The sequence below is a fragment of the Pituophis catenifer genome, unplaced genomic scaffold, assembly GCF_029215685.1.
Source record: "Pituophis catenifer annectens isolate HBS135680 unplaced genomic scaffold, rPitCat1.0.hap2 SCAF_1, whole genome shotgun sequence".
Classification (NCBI taxonomy): Eukaryota; Metazoa; Chordata; class Lepidosauria; order Squamata; family Colubridae; genus Pituophis; species Pituophis catenifer.
This window is the reverse complement of record NW_027256881.1, coordinates 61,741,229-61,763,399: the sequence shown is the minus strand read 5'-3', so window position 1 is coordinate 61,763,399 and position 22,171 is coordinate 61,741,229. Positions and strand designations below refer to the sequence as shown.

The 22,171-nt window shown below is 34.8% G+C and overlaps 1 protein-coding gene across 2 annotated transcripts in view; it reads left to right on the top strand.

The window, feature by feature from the left end:
* Positions 1-22,171, top strand: part of LTBP1 (latent transforming growth factor beta binding protein 1) — a 206,029-nt gene that overhangs the window by 110,565 nt on the left and 73,293 nt on the right. For both annotated transcript variants that reach the window (XM_070932503.1, XM_070932502.1), the window contains exons 8-10: positions 9,248-9,350; positions 10,108-10,179; positions 17,719-17,841. In XM_070932503.1, the coding sequence (XP_070788604.1) occupies positions 9,248-9,350; positions 10,108-10,179; positions 17,719-17,841 (298 nt within the window). The remainder of the gene's footprint in view (positions 1-9,247; positions 9,351-10,107; positions 10,180-17,718; positions 17,842-22,171) is intronic.

Genomic DNA, 22,171 nt, shown 5'->3' with positions numbered 1-22,171 from the left:
GATTGTATTTGTGTGATTGTTTGTCAGTATTGTATATGTATTTAGTATTGAAGAAAGACAAAAAAGTTAATGCTGAACATGGTTTTTGAAGAATGGATAAACGGAAAGGATAGCTGTTTTTTAAATTGTGTTTTTATGCAGTTTTTATGTATTGTTTTTCATGTTTTTATTTGGACACTATATTTCTGGGCCTATGTATATAAGAAAATACTATGTATTTTCTTAGTATTATGGAATGTACATGCAGCAGCCAAAATTAATTCAACTGCAACTCTTGGCCTTTTTTTCTACCATTTAAAATAATGGTAACCCTCATACCTATACTGTATTCTGGATCTTTCTGAAAGCCAACAACACTGGTAAAAGCAAGCAGAATAGCAAGTTTATATTTCTTTTCCTTGACTCCTTCTCCACTCAGCTGCTTTACACTTTATTTTCATAAAAATGCTCCTGAGATGACTTAAGATATTGTATCATTCCTCACAGTATCTTTATAGTGTTATTAATAAAGATAGTAAAGTTTATATTTCTAATGTGTGCCCTATTAATTTTTCTTATGACTAATGAGTGTTGAAATAGTTGTTGGACATTTTGAAAGTAGGATTAATATAATTTAATGCATATGTTGACCATGTGTCGGATTTATATAAGAAAAAGAAAAAAAAACAATAGAACCCCCCATTGTAACATCTGCTTTCTTATAATTGTTATATTTTAATGTAGTCACTGGTGTTTAAATCAAATATTGAGTTACTTAATGTATGTGTTCCCATAAAAATAATGCATTTTTCTACATATTTTAGCTACATATGTAATGTAGGCAGTTACATAATCTTTATACAATTTTATACGTAATGTGTTAGCTACGCAATTCATTTGCTAAGCATTGTTGATAAGTTAATCCTTCAGAGAAGTTATTACTGCCAAATAATTAAATAAAATACTGTAGCTCAATGTTTCTCAACCACAGTAACCTTAAAATGAATGGAGCTCAACTTCTAGAATTCCCCAGCAACTCCTAGAATTCCCCATGACTAAAAACTAGTCATGAAAATAATTTTTTTGTAAATAACTCCACAAAAACCTTGGGGTTTTTTGTTTTCGTTGGGTTTTTGTTGTTGTTGTGGTTGTTTTGGTATTGGCTTTTGGGGCTGGCAGAGAGGTTCTTTCCTTCTGCAATAGTCCTATTGAATGTTCTTGTTGGACACACAGCAAAGATGGAGAACTTCAACTTGTTTGAACACCTCTATGAAATTCCACTCTGCCGCCATTATATTTATATCTGGCTATTGCTTAAATACAAGGCTGGTGTAAATAGCAGGTAGCATTGATTTTCCAAAATAGAAATTAAGAATAAAATCAGGTCAGTCTAAAAAAAAAATTTAGCTCTTCAGTTTTCATCTTTTTCCAGATATTGAAAGGAACTGAGTTAAGGAAGTATGTGACAAAGAGAGTTATACATTACTCCCTCAGACTGAAGGCAGTTTCCCATTTAATAGATTGTCTGCATACCGCTTTGGAACAGTTGATATTGCTAGAAAGATAGAATCCTTCTCAATTCAGTAATTATTTATAAACAGTTTCATTAGTTTGTTTTATTTAAGTGAATGCGCAAGTAGGAATTGGCATGGATACATGGAAATAATAGCATGTAGAATTAGCAATGATACAGTTTTAACTGTAAAGTCAGAGGGATTTGATAATGAAATCCTTTCTCCGTTTGCAGATATTTACAAATAGCTCTTAGAGAAGTTTAAAAAATACATTCACTAATTCACATCTACATTGTAAACCACCAAATTACTAATTAGCATTGCTAATTTAAAACAATATTAAAGTCAAGTATTCCATGCTTTTTTGTATGGAGTATTTTTCTTCAAAAATGGTTCAAAATATTTTACAGCACACAAAATAGTCTTTTTTATTTCAGTGATATTTATATAACAGTGATATTTATTTAACTATAAATACTTGACATTCTATTATTTAGACTACTTAGAATATTGGAAATAAAAGAAAATAGTTATATTAATATTAGCTATAATTTAGGATACTTTGAGCATTAAAATTATTTTGGCTTTTTCATTCAAAGTTAAATATAACGGAAAGGAAAAAAATAAAGAGTATGCTGCAACTTGCATCAAAGTATTTGTAATATAGTAAGGGTTTCAGTCTTAAACTAAATTATTTGATATTAAAATCTTCACTGTATTGTTAGTTGGTATATATGTGTCTATGTATATCTGTATGACTGTGTTTGTGTGTATGTGTGCCAATGAAAGGTAAAAAAGATAAAATAGATGAACAAATAGAAAATAAAATAAAACGGTGAAAAGAATAAAAGGCAATAAAAATGATTACTTTTTTATTCCCTCTTTTCTACATCTGCTAATCTGCAATGTTTGTACACATTTAGGCTTACTTAGAAGCCAGACTGTAGGAGATTATATTTGCTGTGCTGCTGTATGGGAACCATTCTTGCTTAAATTTAGATTTCTATTAGGTATATATATACTGTTAGTTTTCCGTATTCTCCAAGTTTAAGTTCCCAAACAGATATTGTCAGAATTGTCTTTGTTCCAGTGTGGGGCAACTTTTATTCTCACTACTCTAAGCATATATCTCATTAAATTCCTGAAATCTAATTTGTCAGATATTTTATTTCAACTATTTCTAAATACAGGTATATTCCAGTCTTGACTAAATAATTTTTGCTTAGCATATTCATAGAATCAGACTGAATCACAGGTAGTATTCAGCAGGTTCTGACCAGTTCTGGAGAACTGCTAGCGGAAATTTTGAGTAGTTCAGAGAACTGGTAAATACCACCTCTGACTGGCCCCGCCCCCATCTATTCTCTGCCTCCCGAGTCCCAGCTGATCGGAGGAAATGGGAATTTTGTAGTAACCTTCCCCTGGAGTGGGGTGGGGTGGGAATGGAGATTTTACAGTATCCTTCCCCTGGAGTGGGGTGGGAATGAAGATTTTACAATATCCTTCCCCCTGCCACACCCACCAAGCTATGCCCACCAAGCCACGCCACGCCACACCCACCAAGCCATGCCCACAGAATTGGTAGTAAAAAAATTTAAATCCCACCACTGGACTGAACCATATCTACATATACGCTTAAGACTTTTTTATTTCATCAAGCTGGCCTGGCCTAAATCTTCTCCCCTTTTTAAATGTAAATTTTAATTTGTTTTAAATTATGGGGTATTTTAAATTCAGCCAAATTATTTAATTCGTTTTTAACTTATTTTAAATTTTTGTATTTATGTGTTTTATCTTGTGGCTGTTCACCGCCCTGAGTCCTTCGGGAGAAGGGTGGTATAGAAATTTAATAAAATAAATAAATAAAATAAAATAAATAAATATAATTACACAATTAGAGTCTTGAATTCCTTGAAGCTAAGAACTAAGCATCAGCAGAACTTAAGCAATCATTTTCAAAAATCTGTATGGATACGTTTTCAACAATGACTCTCCTATCTTCTGTTAATCTTTATAATATCAGTGATGTTTAATATCAGAAGATATGTAATCTTTATATAGCAAAACATCAAATGCAAATTCAGTTAATTGATCAAAGTTAATACACTGATATATTGATCCTTTAAGAAAATATTGGAAGCCAAACCAAATGCTGGTCAAGTTTCTTTAGCCAATCTGGAGTTACCTAACAGTCTTAGGGGACTTAGGTAGGTGGGGGGAGTTGAAGCAAAGATGAGCAAAGCAGGGGAGGAGAAGTGTAATGTCATTGCCTAAAAATGGCACAGTCCTGGTTTAACAAATGCAACTGGGACAAAGTTGTGCAGTCACGTGAAGTTTCATCTACTGACCAAATCACTTGGAAATGGAAATTCTAGTCCCAGTTAGGGTCATTAAACCAGAACTACCTGTAATGTAGGGGAGTACTGTGTCCTTCCAATGACTTGCAGGGAGTCATTATCTCAGAACAAAATTCTGGCAATCACAATTACTGCTTCCAAGTGGAATCCCCAGCCATGCCTTCCCAGATTACATTAGTTGAATTCAGTTATCCTCAGTATTATAATATCCTTTTTATTGTTTTTTAAATGAAAATTCCCAACAGAAGGCAGCAGCTGGATCACAGAATTATGGGAGTATTTCAGATCCTCCCATCAGCAACATTTGGCATTGCTTATGAAGCTGTTATTTGTATTAAGAGCTCTATTATTTTATTGCAGGAATAGTTTATGTGCATGGATCACTTCTTGGCCTTTTGGCTAAGCTCAAGTATGTGCAGTAGCTCAACAATGTTGAAACAGATGGTGAGCAAGGCCCTTTCTCACTTTTGGAGAGTTGACTAGTTGATGAAGCACCTTCTTCATTGAGTCTGAACCACAAACATGGATTTCCTCACATGTAGGACCAAATCTAACAAGGAGAATACATAATGTCCAGTGTAATTGATTCAGGGCTAATTAAAATGGAAAAGATGTTTCTTTTATGAATCAGTATTACCATATTAAATACCGTATTTTTCGGAGTATAAGACACACTCCCCTCCCCCCAAAGAGGGTGGAAATGTTGGTGCATCTTATACACTGAATACAGCCATTTTTGGCCTCCCGAAACCCTGCCCTGCTCGTCCCATTTTTGTGAAAAATGGGGTGTGCAGAGGGTTTGAGAGGCCTGTAGAGTGCTCCTGGGGGCAGGGGAGGACAAAACTTTTTTTTCCTTACTTAGCTCTTCGAAATCTTGGTGCGTCTTATACACCAGTGCGTCTTATAGTCCGAAAAATATGGTATGTTTATTAATCACTAACATTTTACAAGTCCGTCTCTATTATTATGATTGAAAACGTGAGTGTTGACAAGCAAAGGAAAATAGTAAGCATTTTGTTAAAAGAAGTAAATTACAGTTAAGTAAAAGCACCTTTTGAGTTGAATTCAGCTCCTGGTATCTGTATCCAAGCAATTTTGTTAGAACAGATGTGGAAATAGCTTGCCATTCTAGTTTTCTGGCATATTTTTTTTTGGTTAACTTTTTGGTCTAGAAGCATCCTTGGAATTCCTAGGGATTCTTCCATCCGTATGCTAACTAGGTCTGACCCTACTTGCCTTCTGAGATTAGCCAAGATAAGCAAAGTACTGCTGTCTGCTGAGGTTACACTGCAGTTAGGAATTCGTGTTTATATATCTAAGAGGCCACGTAAAACAAAATACACAAGAAGAGAAAAAAGTGGGAAGTGAAAATGAGGGTGTGCACAAAATGTGTGGCAGAAAGACCCCACATTCCCAAGGTAGTGCAATGATTGAAGTTTGTGAAGCAAGAACCAGAAGTCCCCAGCCAACGAAGGAGCATGATGTAAATACATATCAGTCTTCTAAGACCATTACTTGTATCCTCCAAGAATCTTCCAAGAATCAATTAAATTGCAACAAATAGCATGTAAATTCTAGAAAACAATACATAAATCTCTGAGGTCTTTGCTCTGTAGTTGTCAGTCAACTGAAGTATTAGAGCCTATATTCTTGCCTACAATAAAGTTTATAATCTTACTGAACTGTTTTGGGAGCCTTCTATTGAGTCTAGTTAAGATAACTAAACTGAAGATTAGCCACTTCTGTTTCTTGCCCAGTCCAGGTTTGAAACCTAGTTTCTAGATAGATTAAGTTTATATTTTTTTTATCATACAGTTCCTTAATTGCCTTGGCTTGTAGCATCAATAGCACTGAGTGACAATGTCTCATATAATTATTGTCTGCTATTTGAGATTCAAGCTATATTGGATTATAATCAACCTATGACTGTTTTTCTGAATTCAGTGTGTCATCAGTGCTATGGCATCCGTAGAATAATTTTAAATTTTGAATTATTTTTGGAACAGTAAATTTCCCAACGACTCTAAGTTAAGCACTTGTCTGTAGTTTTGATTCCTTAATTTTCAACATACTACATGTGGTATAACTATTGGGTCTTCTACATTAGATAGATAACATAACAGTTTCAGACTATTATGAAATATGCTATTTTATATTCAGGAAGATATATCAGTAGTTCAATTCTATAGATTATGGAACTAAGGCATTGTATTTGGTTTGTGACTTTCTCAGTTGAGTGTTCTCCTACTATATTAGCTGTTAATGTGGATAATATCTAATCTACATGGCAGGTTGGAGTAATAACAGAATAACAGAGACATCCAGTGCATTCAATAAGACATAGTTTGGAGTAAACAAGCTATGCAATAGATTATATACTTCAGAAGGGAGAAGAAAGTATTGCATTATTTTATTTTCTCTTCATTTGATATCCAGAGTATGGTATTATATTTCTTCTGTAAATACCTCTTGTATGCTACCACTTTGTTAAGACAGAATTATACAGTAATTTCAGTGATCCTTAGAATGATGCCAGCAGCAGAATAAGATTCTGATGGAGAGGGTCAACTCTTGCTGGTAAAGTCAAAGAGAGAGGAAAGACTAATAGTAATCCATAAAGGGGATGAAGACATATAGATGTGAAAAAAACCCAAGGAATTTATAAAAAGAAATTCAAAATTAAGAAAAAAATTGAAAACCAATTGTGTATTGTTTCTTAAAAATTGTACGGGCATAGATGTAACATTAAACCAGTTTGGGTGCTAGATAATAAGTCTGCCAGTATGAAAGAAATATCCTTCGTTATTAGTACATCAGAATATCACAAGCTAATCTGGAGGTGTCAAACCCATTACAGGAGGTGATGATGTGGTCAGAATAAAGTCTGGTTATTGATAATGTCAGTAGTGAAAGAGTAGTTCCATGACTGATGATGGACATAAGACACACAGTTGCAATATCGAATGTAAACTAAATGAGGGGGGGGGGGGGAATTGAAGTAGTAATGTTGAAATCTCACATTCTTTAGGACAAAATGGACTGAAATCAACCATTTTAAATCCATTTTAACATAGAGGCCTAGTTGGTGGGAGATTGTCAATGCTCTTTAGGAGGGAAGGTGATGTTTGTGACCTTTAAACAGTACAACTCTTCCTAAAGAATCCCTCTCTGGATCACTTATCATTATTGTCCAGTTGATAGAGTTGTGGGAATTCTGCTACAGGGTACCCTCGAGGAAATGGGGTTTTAGTTGGTATTCATGCATGATCACAGAATGGAAATAGCATTGGTCACACTGATGAATGATCTTTGTCTGGACTTAGATAAAGGTAACACACCCATTCTGATCCTGATAGAATTCTCATCTACTTTTGATACTGTAAATAATAAAGTATCTGTCTGGACCACCTATGGCATTAGGAGCGGTATATATTACCATGGATTCTAGTCCTGCATTAACAGGAGGTTGCAGTCAATGGTGATGGGGAGGAAAGGTCAGCCCCATGGCCTCTCATATATGGCATATATCTTAGAGGTTGATTTTTTTTTTTTAACCTCTGTTGTTTAACACTTAAAGGAAGTTTCTGGAAAATGTCACCAATAGATTTGGGATGCAGTATCACTGGTAGTTGTCCTAGCGTCTGGAGGCTCTAGGGGCCTAGATGGGAAAAACTATTTGTGTGTATGTTGTGGGTATTAGTCAGCTATTAATCTGTAAAAAGATTTGCAGCTCTTTACTTGGGACTGTTTACTCAGGATTTGGTGTATTAAATAATGTTTGGAAAAGTTTTTGGAATTTTATTATCTTTATACATTTGATAAAGTTTTCAAATTCTGAAGAATATGTATGGAAAGTTGACATTGTGGAATGTAAAAATTCAAATATTGCTTTTGTATCAGTTCTATCTTATTGCTTCTGACTTGTTCAAACAGCAGCATTTGATTTTTAATGAACTGAAATCAATTAACATTGGAAGGCAATGTTCAATCATCCCACAAGTGCAGTGATATAATTGTACTATAGTTAATATGTTGTCTCTATTTAATGTTTTAATGGCTAATTTTTGAACATGGACTGTTTGAGACACAAAATTTTGAATTTTGTGATAATAGTTAACATTTTTGGTTAATAGGTTTGTATTTCTTTTAAAAAAACAAGAACAGCTTCTTCTTGAATGTTTATGTTACAAATTTGAGGTGGTCAATTCAAAATTGAACTTTTAGGTCTGTTTTAGCTCTATGTGTAAGTTATCCAGAGAGAGGAAAGGGTGTGTCTATCTTTGCAGTTCCAGCAATAAACAGAGCGTAAATTTGGCAGTGAGATGAGTAACTAGAAACATTTTTTTAATAAACGTAACGCAGGAGCTGGCAGAAACGATTCTGTACAGTGCTAGCACTATTTTTTCCTTATAAGAACAATGAAGAAAAGCATTATATATTTTTACAAAAAAACATTTGAGTTGTTGGTATAAAGAAGGATAAATAGGTGCTTAAGTTTTTGTTCATCTATAAATTAATTTCACATCTTTCATACAAAAAAAGCAATTCTATCTAAGGTCGGTGCACTCTACTGATGCTGGAAGGAAAGGTTTGTACATTTAAGGATATGCTAGAAAATGTTAGAAAATCTGTTAGAATGTTTCTAACACTCACCTATCCCATAATCTAGGCTCCTGCTCCTTCCTGAACCAGGACAGCTGGCAGTATTTACTAATTCCCATTAATCCTCTTGACAATAATTAACATTTTCCATAGCATTTGGCCCAGGATTCTTCTGAACATGTAAATGTTTTAGTACTGTATATGTGTGATATACATCTTCTTAAAAATCCCTCTCCAATATAGAGTAGTTGTTCTTTCTCTATGGAGTGATTCCAGTTGTTCCAGACTGAGATTTTGGTTGTTTCTCTTACGTTTCATTCTTTTAATCAGGGTGTTGGCTGTTTCTCACTGGTTTCTGGCATGCCATTGCAAATACAGCATTTTTAGTGGTATACCAAATGTCACTTTGAGCTGAATTCACCATGTAGACAGACAGACAGACAGACAGACAGACAGACAGACAGACAGACAGACATTTCAAAGTTAGGCACGCATAGAGAAGGCAAATGGCTCGTGTGATTTCAGCATGAAAAGAAAACTGGAGCACCAAACAGGATCATGGATAAGAACTCTTGGGCAGCCATAGGGATAAATGAAGACTAATTTACAACAGGTTTTTGAGAAATGTATTGTAGGTGAAATGCTAATTCACACTGGAAAGACTGAAGACCTGAAGCAGAGGTTTTCACATTCTTGTGAATATTAAAAGCCACCTGGGTGATCCTGAATTAGCAGCATGGAAGAAGACATCTGTCATTCAGAAAGACTAACTTGAGATTTTCCAACATTTTCCAGTGTAGCAAAGCACTTCCTGGCCTCTCCAAGCAAGAAGATTGCTGTGGGACTGTGGGAACTTCCTGGGGTTTTAACAAGTGCCAAAAATGTCCAAAGAAGCCAGGTAAGCTTTTAACAATATGTTTTCTGTTATTTTACACAGTATACATATATTTTTCTTTCAAAGAAAGGGGTAAAAGCATGTGAAAGCTTTTTTCCAGAGTAATCTGAAAATCAATAAGAGAGTTGTGTCTGTGCTATGTGCTTCAAAGATCTTTTCAGATGGCATTAGTGTTTACATTGAAGAAATAGGATCCATTTACATTAATTAGTCTAATTAATTAAAGAGGATCTATTCATAATGAGACTCCAAAGGAGCAAAGGATTTATCCTTCTTGTATTTGGTTGCAGTCTAGTTCACTATTTTATTGGGAAGAAAAAGAAAGCGTTCACATGCCTACTAATTTTATAAGAAAATAAAAGTGATGCATATAAGATCTCCAACAACCCATAAGAATAAAGGAGAACAAGATGTTCAGATTTTTTATTCGACTTTTTTTTCTCCAAACAAGGGAATATTGCTTGTGTGATAGTAATAGTTGTTGGATTAAAGTAGACTTTTTGTGTAGACTAAGGATGTTCTGGTGTCCTGAATTCTGCTGCCTTCAAGACTGAAATACTTTTAATGCCAATTTGGAACTAAATAATTCCCAAAAGCAAATTAGCAACAGCAACAGTATTAAGACATATTTAAATGTTTTACAGCCTTTTATTTGGGATCAAGATTCAACCCTTTAAAAAAAGTGGTATGATATTAAAACATTTGGATTATCATCACATGGGTTATTTTTTTTTTCTGTTTTGTTTCCTTTCAAATTTAGCTTATTTTGGATATAGCCAGGTAGTGGATTGTCCACAAGGTTATAAGAGACTTAATGCAACATTTTGTCAAGGTAAGACATTTGTAGCATTTGTTTTGAGTAATTTTTCTGATTTAAAATTGTTTGTGTTTCTCTATTTAATTGGAATTAGAAGGATACATTTGACCAAAAAGCGACAAGGATTATATGATTATCAGGAGCAAAAACAATTTTAATTGCATTATTTGTATGATTATCAATAAATACTTATATATTATATTATTTGTATTAATATAGTATGAATTCCCATTAGCAGCGGCTAAGGATGTTCACATTCAACCTAATTTAAAATCATAATATATCAATATTTAGTATTATACAGTAACATCAAAATAATTTAAAAACTTAACTTGGGAGTTTATAGAAACCAATAGTTAACTAAATCCATTATGGTAAAATAATTTAATCTGATTATGAAAATGGTTAGGACAGAGGACAGATATTTTATTTTAAATTTATTTAACCCGTGAAAGGACCTCAGGAGACTAGTCAGTGGAGACATGACATAATTTTATCAGGAGAAAATAAATGTGTTGATCTAGTTCTTTTCTTGAGGAATAGCTTTTGCTAGACTTAATGTACAGATTTTACCTATAATTTCCCCACCTCTGGGCTAAATATTTTGGTCATGTACACTCTAGAGCACGGTGTCAAACTTGCAGCATCAGATTGCCGTCACATGACATTTTGTGATGTTCTTCCCCTTCACGGAGCTGGGGTGGGTGTGGCCTACAGTCCGCCAGTTTGACACCCCTGTTCTAGAGCTAATCTGGAGGTCACAAAAAATCTCTGACCTAGGGCGACCCCTTAAATAGGCAAATTTCACACTTTGAATGCTATTACAAAAGCATTCTTAGCCCAAAAGTCAAGTAGACTTTTGGAGGAAACAAGTTGGTTCTTCTGTTGTGTATTCTATACAGTCACCCATTTCCTTCATTAAATTAAAATTAAAATATCAGTTTGATATTGTGTTTAAAATATTGACCTAGAAACTAGGAGACTATGAGTTTTAGTCCTGTCTTAGCCCAGCCTACCTGACAAAGAGCCATGGTGGCATAATGGTTAGAATGTAGTATTGCAGGCTAATTCTGCTAACTGCCAGCAGTTCAAATCTCACTAGGCTCAAGGTTGACTCAGCCTTCCATCCTTCCAAGGTCGGTAAAATGAGGATCCAGATTGTTGGGACAATATGCTGACCCTGTAAATCGCTTAGAGAGGGCTGTAAAGCACTATGAAGTGTAATATAAGTCTAAGTGCTATTGCTATTGTGGGAAAATGAGAAAGAGGAAATAGTATTTATGTATGTACATTGCCTTGTGTTATTTATAAAATAATATGGTGGGATAAAAATCTACTAAATAAATAGTGAATTTACCACAAATGTTCATTCGTTCATCAACCTTAAAAGTTCTATTGATTTCACATAAGATTCTGACTGCTGCAATGTGCTCTATACAGGGCTGCCCTTGAACAGCATTCAGAAGCTTCAACTAAGCAGTGCAATATGTGGCAGCATAGGTAGTAAACAGTGTCAGATATGCAATTACTACTGCATGAGTTGCATTGGTTATCGGGGTGTTTTTAGATGCAATTCAGGGTGTTGGTTGTCACCTTTAAAGACCTATATGCTTGGGACTTAGTTACCTAAGGGACCATCTTCTCAATAGTTTCGACTTAGCCAAATGGGTCTGGCAGATTGGGCAAGCTGCAGGTCCTTTCAATCGAGGAACGTCAACTGGCAGAGACCAGGAGATGTGGCTTCTCTGCTGTAGCCCCTCCTGCCCTTTGGAAGTGCCTCCCTTCAGAAATTAGAGTGGTCCTGTTGACCTTTCATAAGGTTTTAAAAGCCTGCAATGTTCCCAGGTCTGGACGTGTTAAGGGCCCCATTTCTTATTTACACTGGCAATTGTTATAATTTTCTTGGCTACTGGATACATTTATTTTTGTACTGCTTTTACTTGTTTTATTTATAATTTTATTTATATTTTGCATTTATGAACCGCCCATCTCCCTCAAACAGAGAGACTGGGCGGTTTTACGAGAAGTCTTTTAGAATTGTTTGCTGCCCAGAGTTACTGGGTTGAAATGGGTGGCCACAGAAGTTAATCAATCAGTTGGATTAGAATAAAAGAATCAAGAAGACTTAAGCTTTGAAGGGAAATGATTGCTTTATGCTCCTCTCATGAATCCTAATCCTTTTGTAACATCTACAGTTGGTCTTCTGTTTGAAGTGAGCACCCCCTTGTATTTCATTCAGTGTAGTTCTGCTGCTTGACAACTGAACAGGGACTAGCTTTTTCTTTCCAACTAGAGGTCTGCATTCTCATGGTGAAATAATGTATCTCCAGGAAATCAGTTTTAACTCTGTTGCCTACAGTGGTCTATGTGTAATTCTTTGTATTAAAGTCATAAGCTGCTTATTCATCATTCCTCTTATCTGGGATCAGGTCAAAGAATTATCTCCCATCTGAACTATTCATTGCAATTACTGTTCTTAGCTGGTTGATACATGCTTGGATTGTTAAATAAAGTTTGGAACTGACTGTCTGTAAACTTTAACCATTTATTTCAGTTTAAAGCAGTGGTGAAATCCAAATTTTTTTACTACCGGTTCTGTGGGCGTGGTTTGGTAGGCGTGGCAGGGGAAGGATACTGCAAAATCCCCATTCCCTCCCTACTCCTGGGAGAAGGATATTGCAAAATCTCCATTCACACCCCACTGGGGCCAGCCAGAGGTGGTATTTGCCGGTTCTCTGAACTACTCAAAATTTCCCCTGCTGGTTTTCCAAACTGCTCAAAATTTCTGCTACCGGTTTTCCAGAACCTGTCAGAACCTGCTGGATTTCACCCCTGGTTTAAAGTTATCCAATGACATAAAATAAAAAATGGAAGCAAATGTTGTTTTTTTAAACCTGGAAAGAGGAAGAGATAAGAAGAAAGTATTCATATATATTATTTTGGTACATCCTGCATATTCCATTCACACATTTGTGCTGCAATTTGTTTCTTGCATGGTTACTAAATTATAATTTTGTGGAAGACTGCAGTAGATGAGCTGCCTTATTAAGACATGAGCTTTATGTGTAGGAGATGTTCATTCAATGCCATAGACCAGTGATGGTTAACCTTTTTGTCACCAAGTGCCAATATGTGCGCGCGCGCACTGGAGCGCCACAACCCAGAAGAGAGCAGCTGGCTGGTGCACATATGCATGGCAGCCAGCTGCTTTTCCAGGTTCCGTTGCATGCATGTGTGCCAGCCAGCTGGCCCGGCATGCAAGCGCACCGGACAGCTGCTCTCTTCTGGGTTCTGGTATACACATGCGCGATGACAGCTGGTCTTCATGTGAAGACCAGCTGGCTGGCACGCATATGCACGCCAGAACCCAGAAGAGACCAGCTGGCTGGGGCGCATGCCAAAAGAGCAACTGGCGACGGCGCGCATGCCCGCAGAGAGGTCTCTGCATGCCACCTCTGGCACGCATGCCATAGGTTCGCCATCACGGCCATAGACCCTGTCTCTTGGTATCCCACCAATTTATTCTTTCCTCTTCATTGTTTAACACATTTAACATCTATTGAACATACAAATGAAAGCGCTGGGAGAGTTCATCAGAGGTTTTGGGGTGGAGTTTCCACAGTATGTGGTATTCTGTTCTAAAGAAATCACAGAAAGGGAAGCACAAATGTACTGTATGTTCAAAATATCTCCTTCTACTTAGAAAGTGAAGGAACGTACTAATACCATAGAGAACACCTGAGTTAAAAGAAGTAGAAGAACAAATAAAAGCTGTGCAGTTGTTAATGTTTAGTAAATTCCCACCCGAAGAAGGGGAAAATGGAGATGCCTTTCAAAAGCAAATTACAGATTTTTCCAAGAGGCCTGAAGCAATAGTGATGAGGGATTTAAATTCCCCTGTCATCTGTTGGGAAACAAACTCTGCCAGGCATGATCTTTCCAGGAAATTCCTGACTAGTCTTGCTGACAATTTTCTTCTTCAGAAAGTAAAGGAAAGCACTAGAGAATCTGTTGCCCTTCACTTGACGCTAACCAATAGGGAAGACTTAATTGTGAAAATTAAATTAACAAATAATTTGGAGGAAGGTAACTATGTAATCTTGGAATTCTTGATTTTAAGAGAAAGTAAGCTGAGTGAGTCTAATCAATTGTATATATTAAATCTTATAAACTCAGAGCAACCATAAGTTATAGTCCAGGGCAAGAGGAGCTAATTGGAAGCAGAACTCAAGATGAGTAGGAGTTATTTAAAAATGAGATATTGAAAGGATATCAAATCCTTACAGACAAGATTCAGTGAGGTATGAAAAAAAAAGCCAGCAGAAAAAGCAATGTGGCTTTACAAAAAACTTAGTGGAATTCTAAAAAGAAGAAAGAATGCATACAAGAAGATGGAAAGAAAAATAGATTGCCAAGGAAGACATGGAACTCAGAACTATAACTGGGATATTAGAAGAGCTAAATAATGCTAAGGACAACAGAAAGGACTTTTTAAAGATATATTCAAAATAAATAAAAAAGAATCAGAATTCTAATTGCTCAGTGAGTGAATGAAAATGCAATATAACAAAAACCAGAACTATCAATTCCTGTTGGCAATTATGAAAAGTAAAATATTTTTTTAATTTTTTAATTCATTTATCAAATTTGTTTGCCAATTTGACAAATCCCAATGACTCTGGACAGCTCACATCTCTAATACCCTTTACCTTCCCAAACACTAATTCTTTAAAAATAAATTCTGTGGAAGTAACATAATTAGAAATACTTACTTTTTAAACCTTATATTAACAAATGACATATAATACAGTTTTTGGGTTTAAATAGCCTTGTCATAGAAAGATCATCTAAATCATAAATTGTTTAGTTTGATGCACAAAAGAACACATTGTAGCTCATAAATTAAATCCAGTTGTTCTAGGCAGACTGCAGTCCAGCCAAAATGAAAAATGAAACATATTGATTATTTCTTGTTTCCCACTGACCCACCCACTTTCAGCCTGTTAGGATCAACAGGAAGAAAAAAAAAAGAGAGAAACGTGGGCTTTGAACTTTAGGACTGTTGTATGTATGGGCTGACACAATTGGCCAATAGGCATCCTATAATTTTTTATGAAAACTATTAGTTTAAAAATTAGATCTTGGTAGATCTGGTAATCAGGTTTGGTTTCTGAGTATGTTCACAGATAAAAGATAGAGTTTAAATTGGATAGGTCTCACTTAGTATTCTATTTAATAAACCAAATTGTAATTCAAGAATGGATTTCAACTTGCTCCAAATTTTCATCTAGCCGACAAAGTGTCCAAAGGCCGTCACAGGTTTTTTTTCAGTGCGGTATGCCATAAAATTGAATGTGGCAGATTCTTGGGTTCATTTCTGATTTTCAATGCTATGGTTGTGACCATAACTGTCAGATACCATTTTATCATTGTCTTTGGTGGTGATGTGGTGAAATTGGATTCAAATTGTTTAGAACATCTGTGCTATAAGTCTAAATATTATGCCACATTGTTTCTCAGTATAGAAACAGAAAGACTCAAACTGGATATTTAGTGTCCTTTAAGATATATTTTCATTGCCCATATATTTATATACTGTCCCAGACCAAACTAAAACTGCTTTTAAATTAAAAAAATATATTTTATGAATTTTGTTTGATAAAGATAGACAAAAGAAAGCATTTTAAAACTGCTATTTTTCACAGAACCTTCATTTTAATTCTGGTTCCATTCCTAACTGCTTTAGCAGATTGGTTTCAATATAATATAATCAGCTGGACAAGATACTTCAAGTAGGTAATCACTAACTACAGGTGAATTAACATGCAATGAATAGAAAACATACATTTTGCCCAAAGTTTGAAGAAACAGTCTTTTCAAAATATTTTCCCCTTCCTCATGTTAAGGTTTGTTATTTACTTTTAGTCTCTGGATACATAATGTAATATAATATCAGTACATCAGTTTCTTAAAGAGTTTACCAAGAAGCCATGCTTCATGTATTGTTATTAAACATCTGTTAAACTGGATATAATAAGAATTATAATTCTTAAACAGTAGTATCAGAATTTAAAATGCTTTGATTTTCTTACTAACCGTAGTAACCTTGAAATTATTTAACCAGGTTTACCTGACCCCTCGTATTAATTAATAGTAAAATGGCACTGGTGTTGATAGATTGGGCAATATTTTAAAACAAACATATCTGATCTACAATACATTCTAGCAAAAGAATAGGTTTGTTATTCTTCGGGCATAGACATTTATGTCCTAACTATATTGAATCTCACTGTGTGCCTTCCCTGTTAATTCATTGCCTTGATGCTATCTTTCAGGGAAGCTTTATTATTTGGTGGGGGTGGGGGGGAAGCTGGATAATATAAAAAGATAATACATTAGTATTACAGATACTCAGGAATCATGCAATTATCAAGAACTGCTAATATTCTTTTTATATTAAAGAATATAGGGAAGAAATAGGAAGTGGATAAATCCATGAAATTATGTTTTTGGGTTGCTATAGAGTACTTGTCCTATACTATTCATATAGGAGATTAGTTGTTACTAGTTTGATAGTCATGGGGTTAGCACTAGGGTTATGTATTCTGTTCTTCCATGACAAAATTATCCTTTAAATCTGTTTCTTTCTAGACTATCAGAAACTCACCAGAGGTGGGTTTCAGCAGATTCTGACCAGTTCTGGAGAACCGGTAGCGGAAATTTTGAGTAGTTCGGAGAACTGGTAGTAAAAATTCTGACTGGCCCCTCCCCATCTATTTTCTGCCTCCCAAGTCCCAGCTGATCAGGAGAAAATGGGGATTTTGCAGTAACCTTCCCCTGGAGTGGGGTGGGAATGAAAATTTTACAGTAACCTTCCCCTGCCATGCCCACCAAGCCACGCCCACCAAGCCATGCCATGCCCACCAAGCCATACCCACAGAACCGGTAGTAAAATAATTTGAAACCCACCACTGAAACTCACGTTGCCAATTATTTTATGTATATTGGTCTACTATACATTAAATTAAATTAAATTAAATTAAATTAATACTTTAAAACTGAGTATCATGCGTGGAACAAACACATTGTTATAATACAAATAGCTTTTCAATAGCTGAGTAGTTCAGTAGTTGAATTATTAGAAACATTTTATATTTTTCAACTGTAAACTCCATTATTTATTACTTAATAATTTCCAACATATCACTCAAATCACTTTCAAGTTACTCTCTCTCAACTCAACTCACCTCACAGAGTTGTTGTAGGGAAAAGAAGAGGGGGAAGGTATGTTGGATATCTTCACCACTTTGAGTTATTTGTAAAAAACAATAAAGGCAGGATATAAATAAATATAAAAATTTGTTACACTTGTATCTTACAAATTAATGCCACTCTAGGCATTCCTTTAGTGTTTTAAAGAGATAAGAGAAAAATGGGGACCAGATTTGAGAACTGATAGATTCTGTAATGTCTAATGATTAATAGAATTGTTTTGTATAGATTCTGATATACCGTAGGTTTATTTAACTGACAATCAGTTGTGTTCCTTTTCAGACATTAATGAATGCCAGTTACAAGGGGTTTGCCCTAATGGTGAGTGTTTAAATACCATGGGCAGCTATAGGTGTACCTGCAAACTGGGATTTGTACCAGATCCTACTCTTTCCAGATGTGTCCGTAAGTAACCAAAACAATCAGTACCATTTAGTTATGCGTTTGCTTTCTCCCGGCCTTCTTAAAATTAGTATTGGAAACAGCTTAGTCATTGTCAATTTAAATGTTCCTGTGGCAGTTATTCTGACTAGGAGACATTTCAGTTCACCATTTTGAATTGTTTTGCTTTAAAAGTTAATGAGAAAGGATAGTTTTAACCAGATTGTATGTTGCAGTAGAATCCAGAAAGTTCATTTTTCCAAATAAATAACAAATACAAAATAAATTTTTGGGGTATGCACCAGCAGACCATTTGCCAACACCCCCTGCCTCCAAAGTGGCTGAGTAAAATAACTGATTTTTACTAATTAAGACCCAATGATCTCAACAGGGTTTGATTAAAACAACCAACCATATGTAAACTATGTTTTGATATCTCACGATTTCTGATTTTACCAGCACTAAATGCCCATGTGCTCATGAAAGTAAGGGTTATTACTTATTCAGGGAGCATCCCAACATGTTGATCGCGAGATTGAGATAATTACAGTATAAAGCCTTGTTTAGCTGGATCTGCAAATACAATTACATTGTTAATTTGATCTTTTCATTTTCAAGAACTACATGGGTTATTAAGGATCATTCTCCTTCATCCTTGATAATTACTTTACTAGGTCTGTTATTTTATCTTATATGGAATGCTATGTATGCTTCAGAAATGATTAGGAAGAAGTATTTTGAATCTTACATAAATACAATTTTTCCTTTCCATTTATTAAAGCTTCCTAACTTTGCTAAGGAGATTCTTAAAGCAGCCACAACTTCTTAAATCCATTCTCTGTTAATAGTCCCTTAGTTTTGCATATATATAAATTATTTTCTTCCTAAAGTTTTAATAACCCAGTGAGGAGCTAAGCGTGCTGAATAACTAAGGCATGTTTGTGATTTATTACAAGGAAAAAAAACACAGAGAAACACAGAGGGGAAAATGTAAAGAAGGATTCTGAAAAGATGGTTGGCTGAAATTTTTTTGAGGAATGATCTAAACTCCAACAATTTGTTACAAGTCCCATTTGTGAAAACTTTTGCTAAGAGTTGTAAATTAAATAAAATAGAGCCTTGGTATCCTTGTTGCAGTCACATTTTTAATAAAAGCCTTTTACATGATGGAGCTCTCAAGTGGCTCATAAATATTTCATATGCCCAATTCAAATCCAACTGAGATGTCTGCTTGCATGGAGTAATATAAGTCAATTGAGCAATCTCTGAGCTCAGAGTTTTCAGATAAACAAGTGTATTTTCCATAGTTGAAGTGATCCTTTCTCCTATCTGCCAAGATAATGGAAACTCTTATTAGGCATATCTTTGACCAGCCAGTTCACATGCTATTTTTGCCAACATAATAAACACCTGGGAATGACTTGAAATTTTTTTGTATAAAGAAGAATAAGAAGATATGGGTTGTCTTTGAAACTTGGATAAATGGTTGAGGAGTAGAATGTAAAACTTGACATCTGATTAGTCCCAAGTAAGAATCACTTTATTAATGTATGGGTAAGTAGTGATTTCTTATAAAGGTTAAAAAATATAAATTAATTATTGGAAATAAGAATAAGCATCAAGTTGCGTGGAGTCACATGCAAAGATATTATGTCTGCTCTCAGCGATGTAAAGTTGCTGCATTCTCATTTTCTCTGCCAATAAAACATTGTTTGGTCTCTGGAATTATTTAAAACATGTGCTGGTCTCAGTGCTTTATTTTAAAGATTATAATAAGGTAGGCAATTATGACCCCTTTACAACTTGTGGACTTCAAGTCCCAGAATTCCTGAGCCATGCTGACTCAGGAATTCTGGGAATTGAAGTCCATAGGTTGTAAAGGGGCCATAGTTGCCCAACTCTTTATTATATGGTTGCAATTGAAAGAGCTTTCCATAACATAGGCCTTTTTATAAAAAAATCAATTTCAGAAGAATTACTTATTGGATGCTACTACAGATTAGTTGTCACCTATGACTTCTTGTTGTGCTGGAGATTCCAAAGGGTTCCCTTTCTTTTAACCCAGTACTAGAACAAATATATAATGAAAGATGTTTTCTTTCTTCCTTTTCCCAAAGCCAGAAAATATAGAACTTTACCAAAAAAAATCACAATAGAGATGGTAGCCAATCAGCCATGCAGTTGCATATGGAAAAGCTTTGGTGAAAATTTCTTTTTCAAAATAATACAGTGAAATGTAGGGCATATTATTTGAGTGCGGAAAGTAGAGGAGTAGAATTTATGTGAGAAGATAGCAATACCACATAATGAAGTCTGCACACTTTTTCCTACTTGGATAGAATTAATAATGAATCTTGAATAGATTTTTTTACAGAATCCTTTAAACCTTTCTTCTTTTTATATATTACTAGAAAGACCGAAATTGGGAGAAAAGCCTTATCTATTTATGGGAGTCTTTGGGTTCTAAAAGCCACCTCTTTATTACAGGTGGTCTGTTTTGCTCATGGCTAAACTAGGCCATTTAAAAAATGTACAATGGAGTGCAAATGAATTTTCACATTGAAAGAACTGATTTCAACTATAAAAGCAACATTCTGAAAGAAATGCAGTTTCCCAAACATCCCTCTCCCTCCTCAAAAAAACAAAGCAAGACAAAAAATTAATACCAGATTATAGGCAGATTTGTTTTAAGAAAACTATATATGATGGAATGTGCCTGACACTCTATGATCACTTCATAACTGTATTGTGTTCCTGACTTTCATGCTCAGTAGAAAGATTACAGGCTGTTTCAAGCTAGACACCTAATAATCATTTAACAAGATCCTCAATACAATGTGACCCTTTATAGGTACACTTCTGTTTTAAAACATTTTGAAGCCCAACAAGTATATTTGTTGAGTGACCACACACACAAAGGTTGAGAATATATGTGGTATCTTTGTCTTACATAGTAACATTATATAGTTTGTTACTTTCAAGACTGCAGACTCCTACATATATTGTCACTTTTTTAGGGGGTGGGGGATTTCTCCCTTTCCAGAATAAATGAGATAACTTATTGTGTACAATATATGTACACAGTTGGCTTGAAACACAGGAGCTATATTTAAATTGATCATGTACCTTAATTTATTTATTACTTTGATTTATATGTTGCCCTTCTCCGGAGACTCAGGGCGGCTTACAATACTTTTAAGCAATAGCCTTCATACTTTTGTATATACCTGCTTAGTAGGGCTTTTGGCCCCCCCTAAATTGTGTTCTATTTTATACAAAGTCAGCTTATTGCCCCCACAAACCGGGTCCTCATTTTACTTACCTCGGAAGGATGGAAGGCTGAGTCAACTTTGAGCCTGGTGAGAATTGAACTCGCAGTAATTGCAGCTGCCTGCAGTTTAGTCCACTGCACCACCAGGCTCCTATTATAATTGAATTATAATTAGGCTGCATCTGTAAAAAAATGTTTCAGGCTAAAATGTTTTCTTCCTATTTTTGTTTGTATGAAAATAGATGAAGAAAAAGAACTTTTTCTAGGTTTGTTTGTACTTGAAGAATTATAAAGAAAGATGGTCTTTGTCAAGTTGAAGAACATTAACTATTATTTCTTTAATGTCCTGTGCATAATATACAGTATATTAGAATATGGGTGAAATCTACCAATTACTGCTGCTGTGCAACATCTGTTACTTTAATTGCATAATTGATTTTTAATAGTTCCTCAGGGTTTAGGATTGAACCATTCTTTTACAAATTAGATATGTATTCTGCTAGAAATCAATATATCTAGACATATATTTGTCTTTGGGTCGGATCTAGACAAGTCTTGGTAAGAAGACCTGGGATCTTCTTTGAAAAGGCAGAATATCTTTTAAAATATAGCCATGCCAAATCTGCAAAAAAATTGAATTCACTAAAATGAATATAACTAATCAGCCGTAAGCTTGATAAATGTCTTGGGGTTTTTTTTTTTGTAGGACAGAAGAAACAGATTAATTTATGTGGAATATAATTTATAACTTGATCCATCTTGGTGACCATGACTTAAACTTTTGTTTAACTATTATCACATCTGATTTGGCATTCTTATTCATTACTTTTTTCCATATTTTAGCATAATTCAAATTTTCTGACCTGCCAATATAGCTTGTTTTATTTTTATAGTAACAGAAAGAGATCCAATATATTCTGATTTCACTTTGACTCCTTGCTATCTGTTCTTATAACTATGATTTTTTTTTTTTAGAACAGCAATAGAACAGTAGTTCTGTTAACTGAAGGAATTTCAGATTTTGGTGATGTGAATTTGAAAAGACCTGCAGAAAAAAGAACAAAGCATTTGGGAAGGATGATA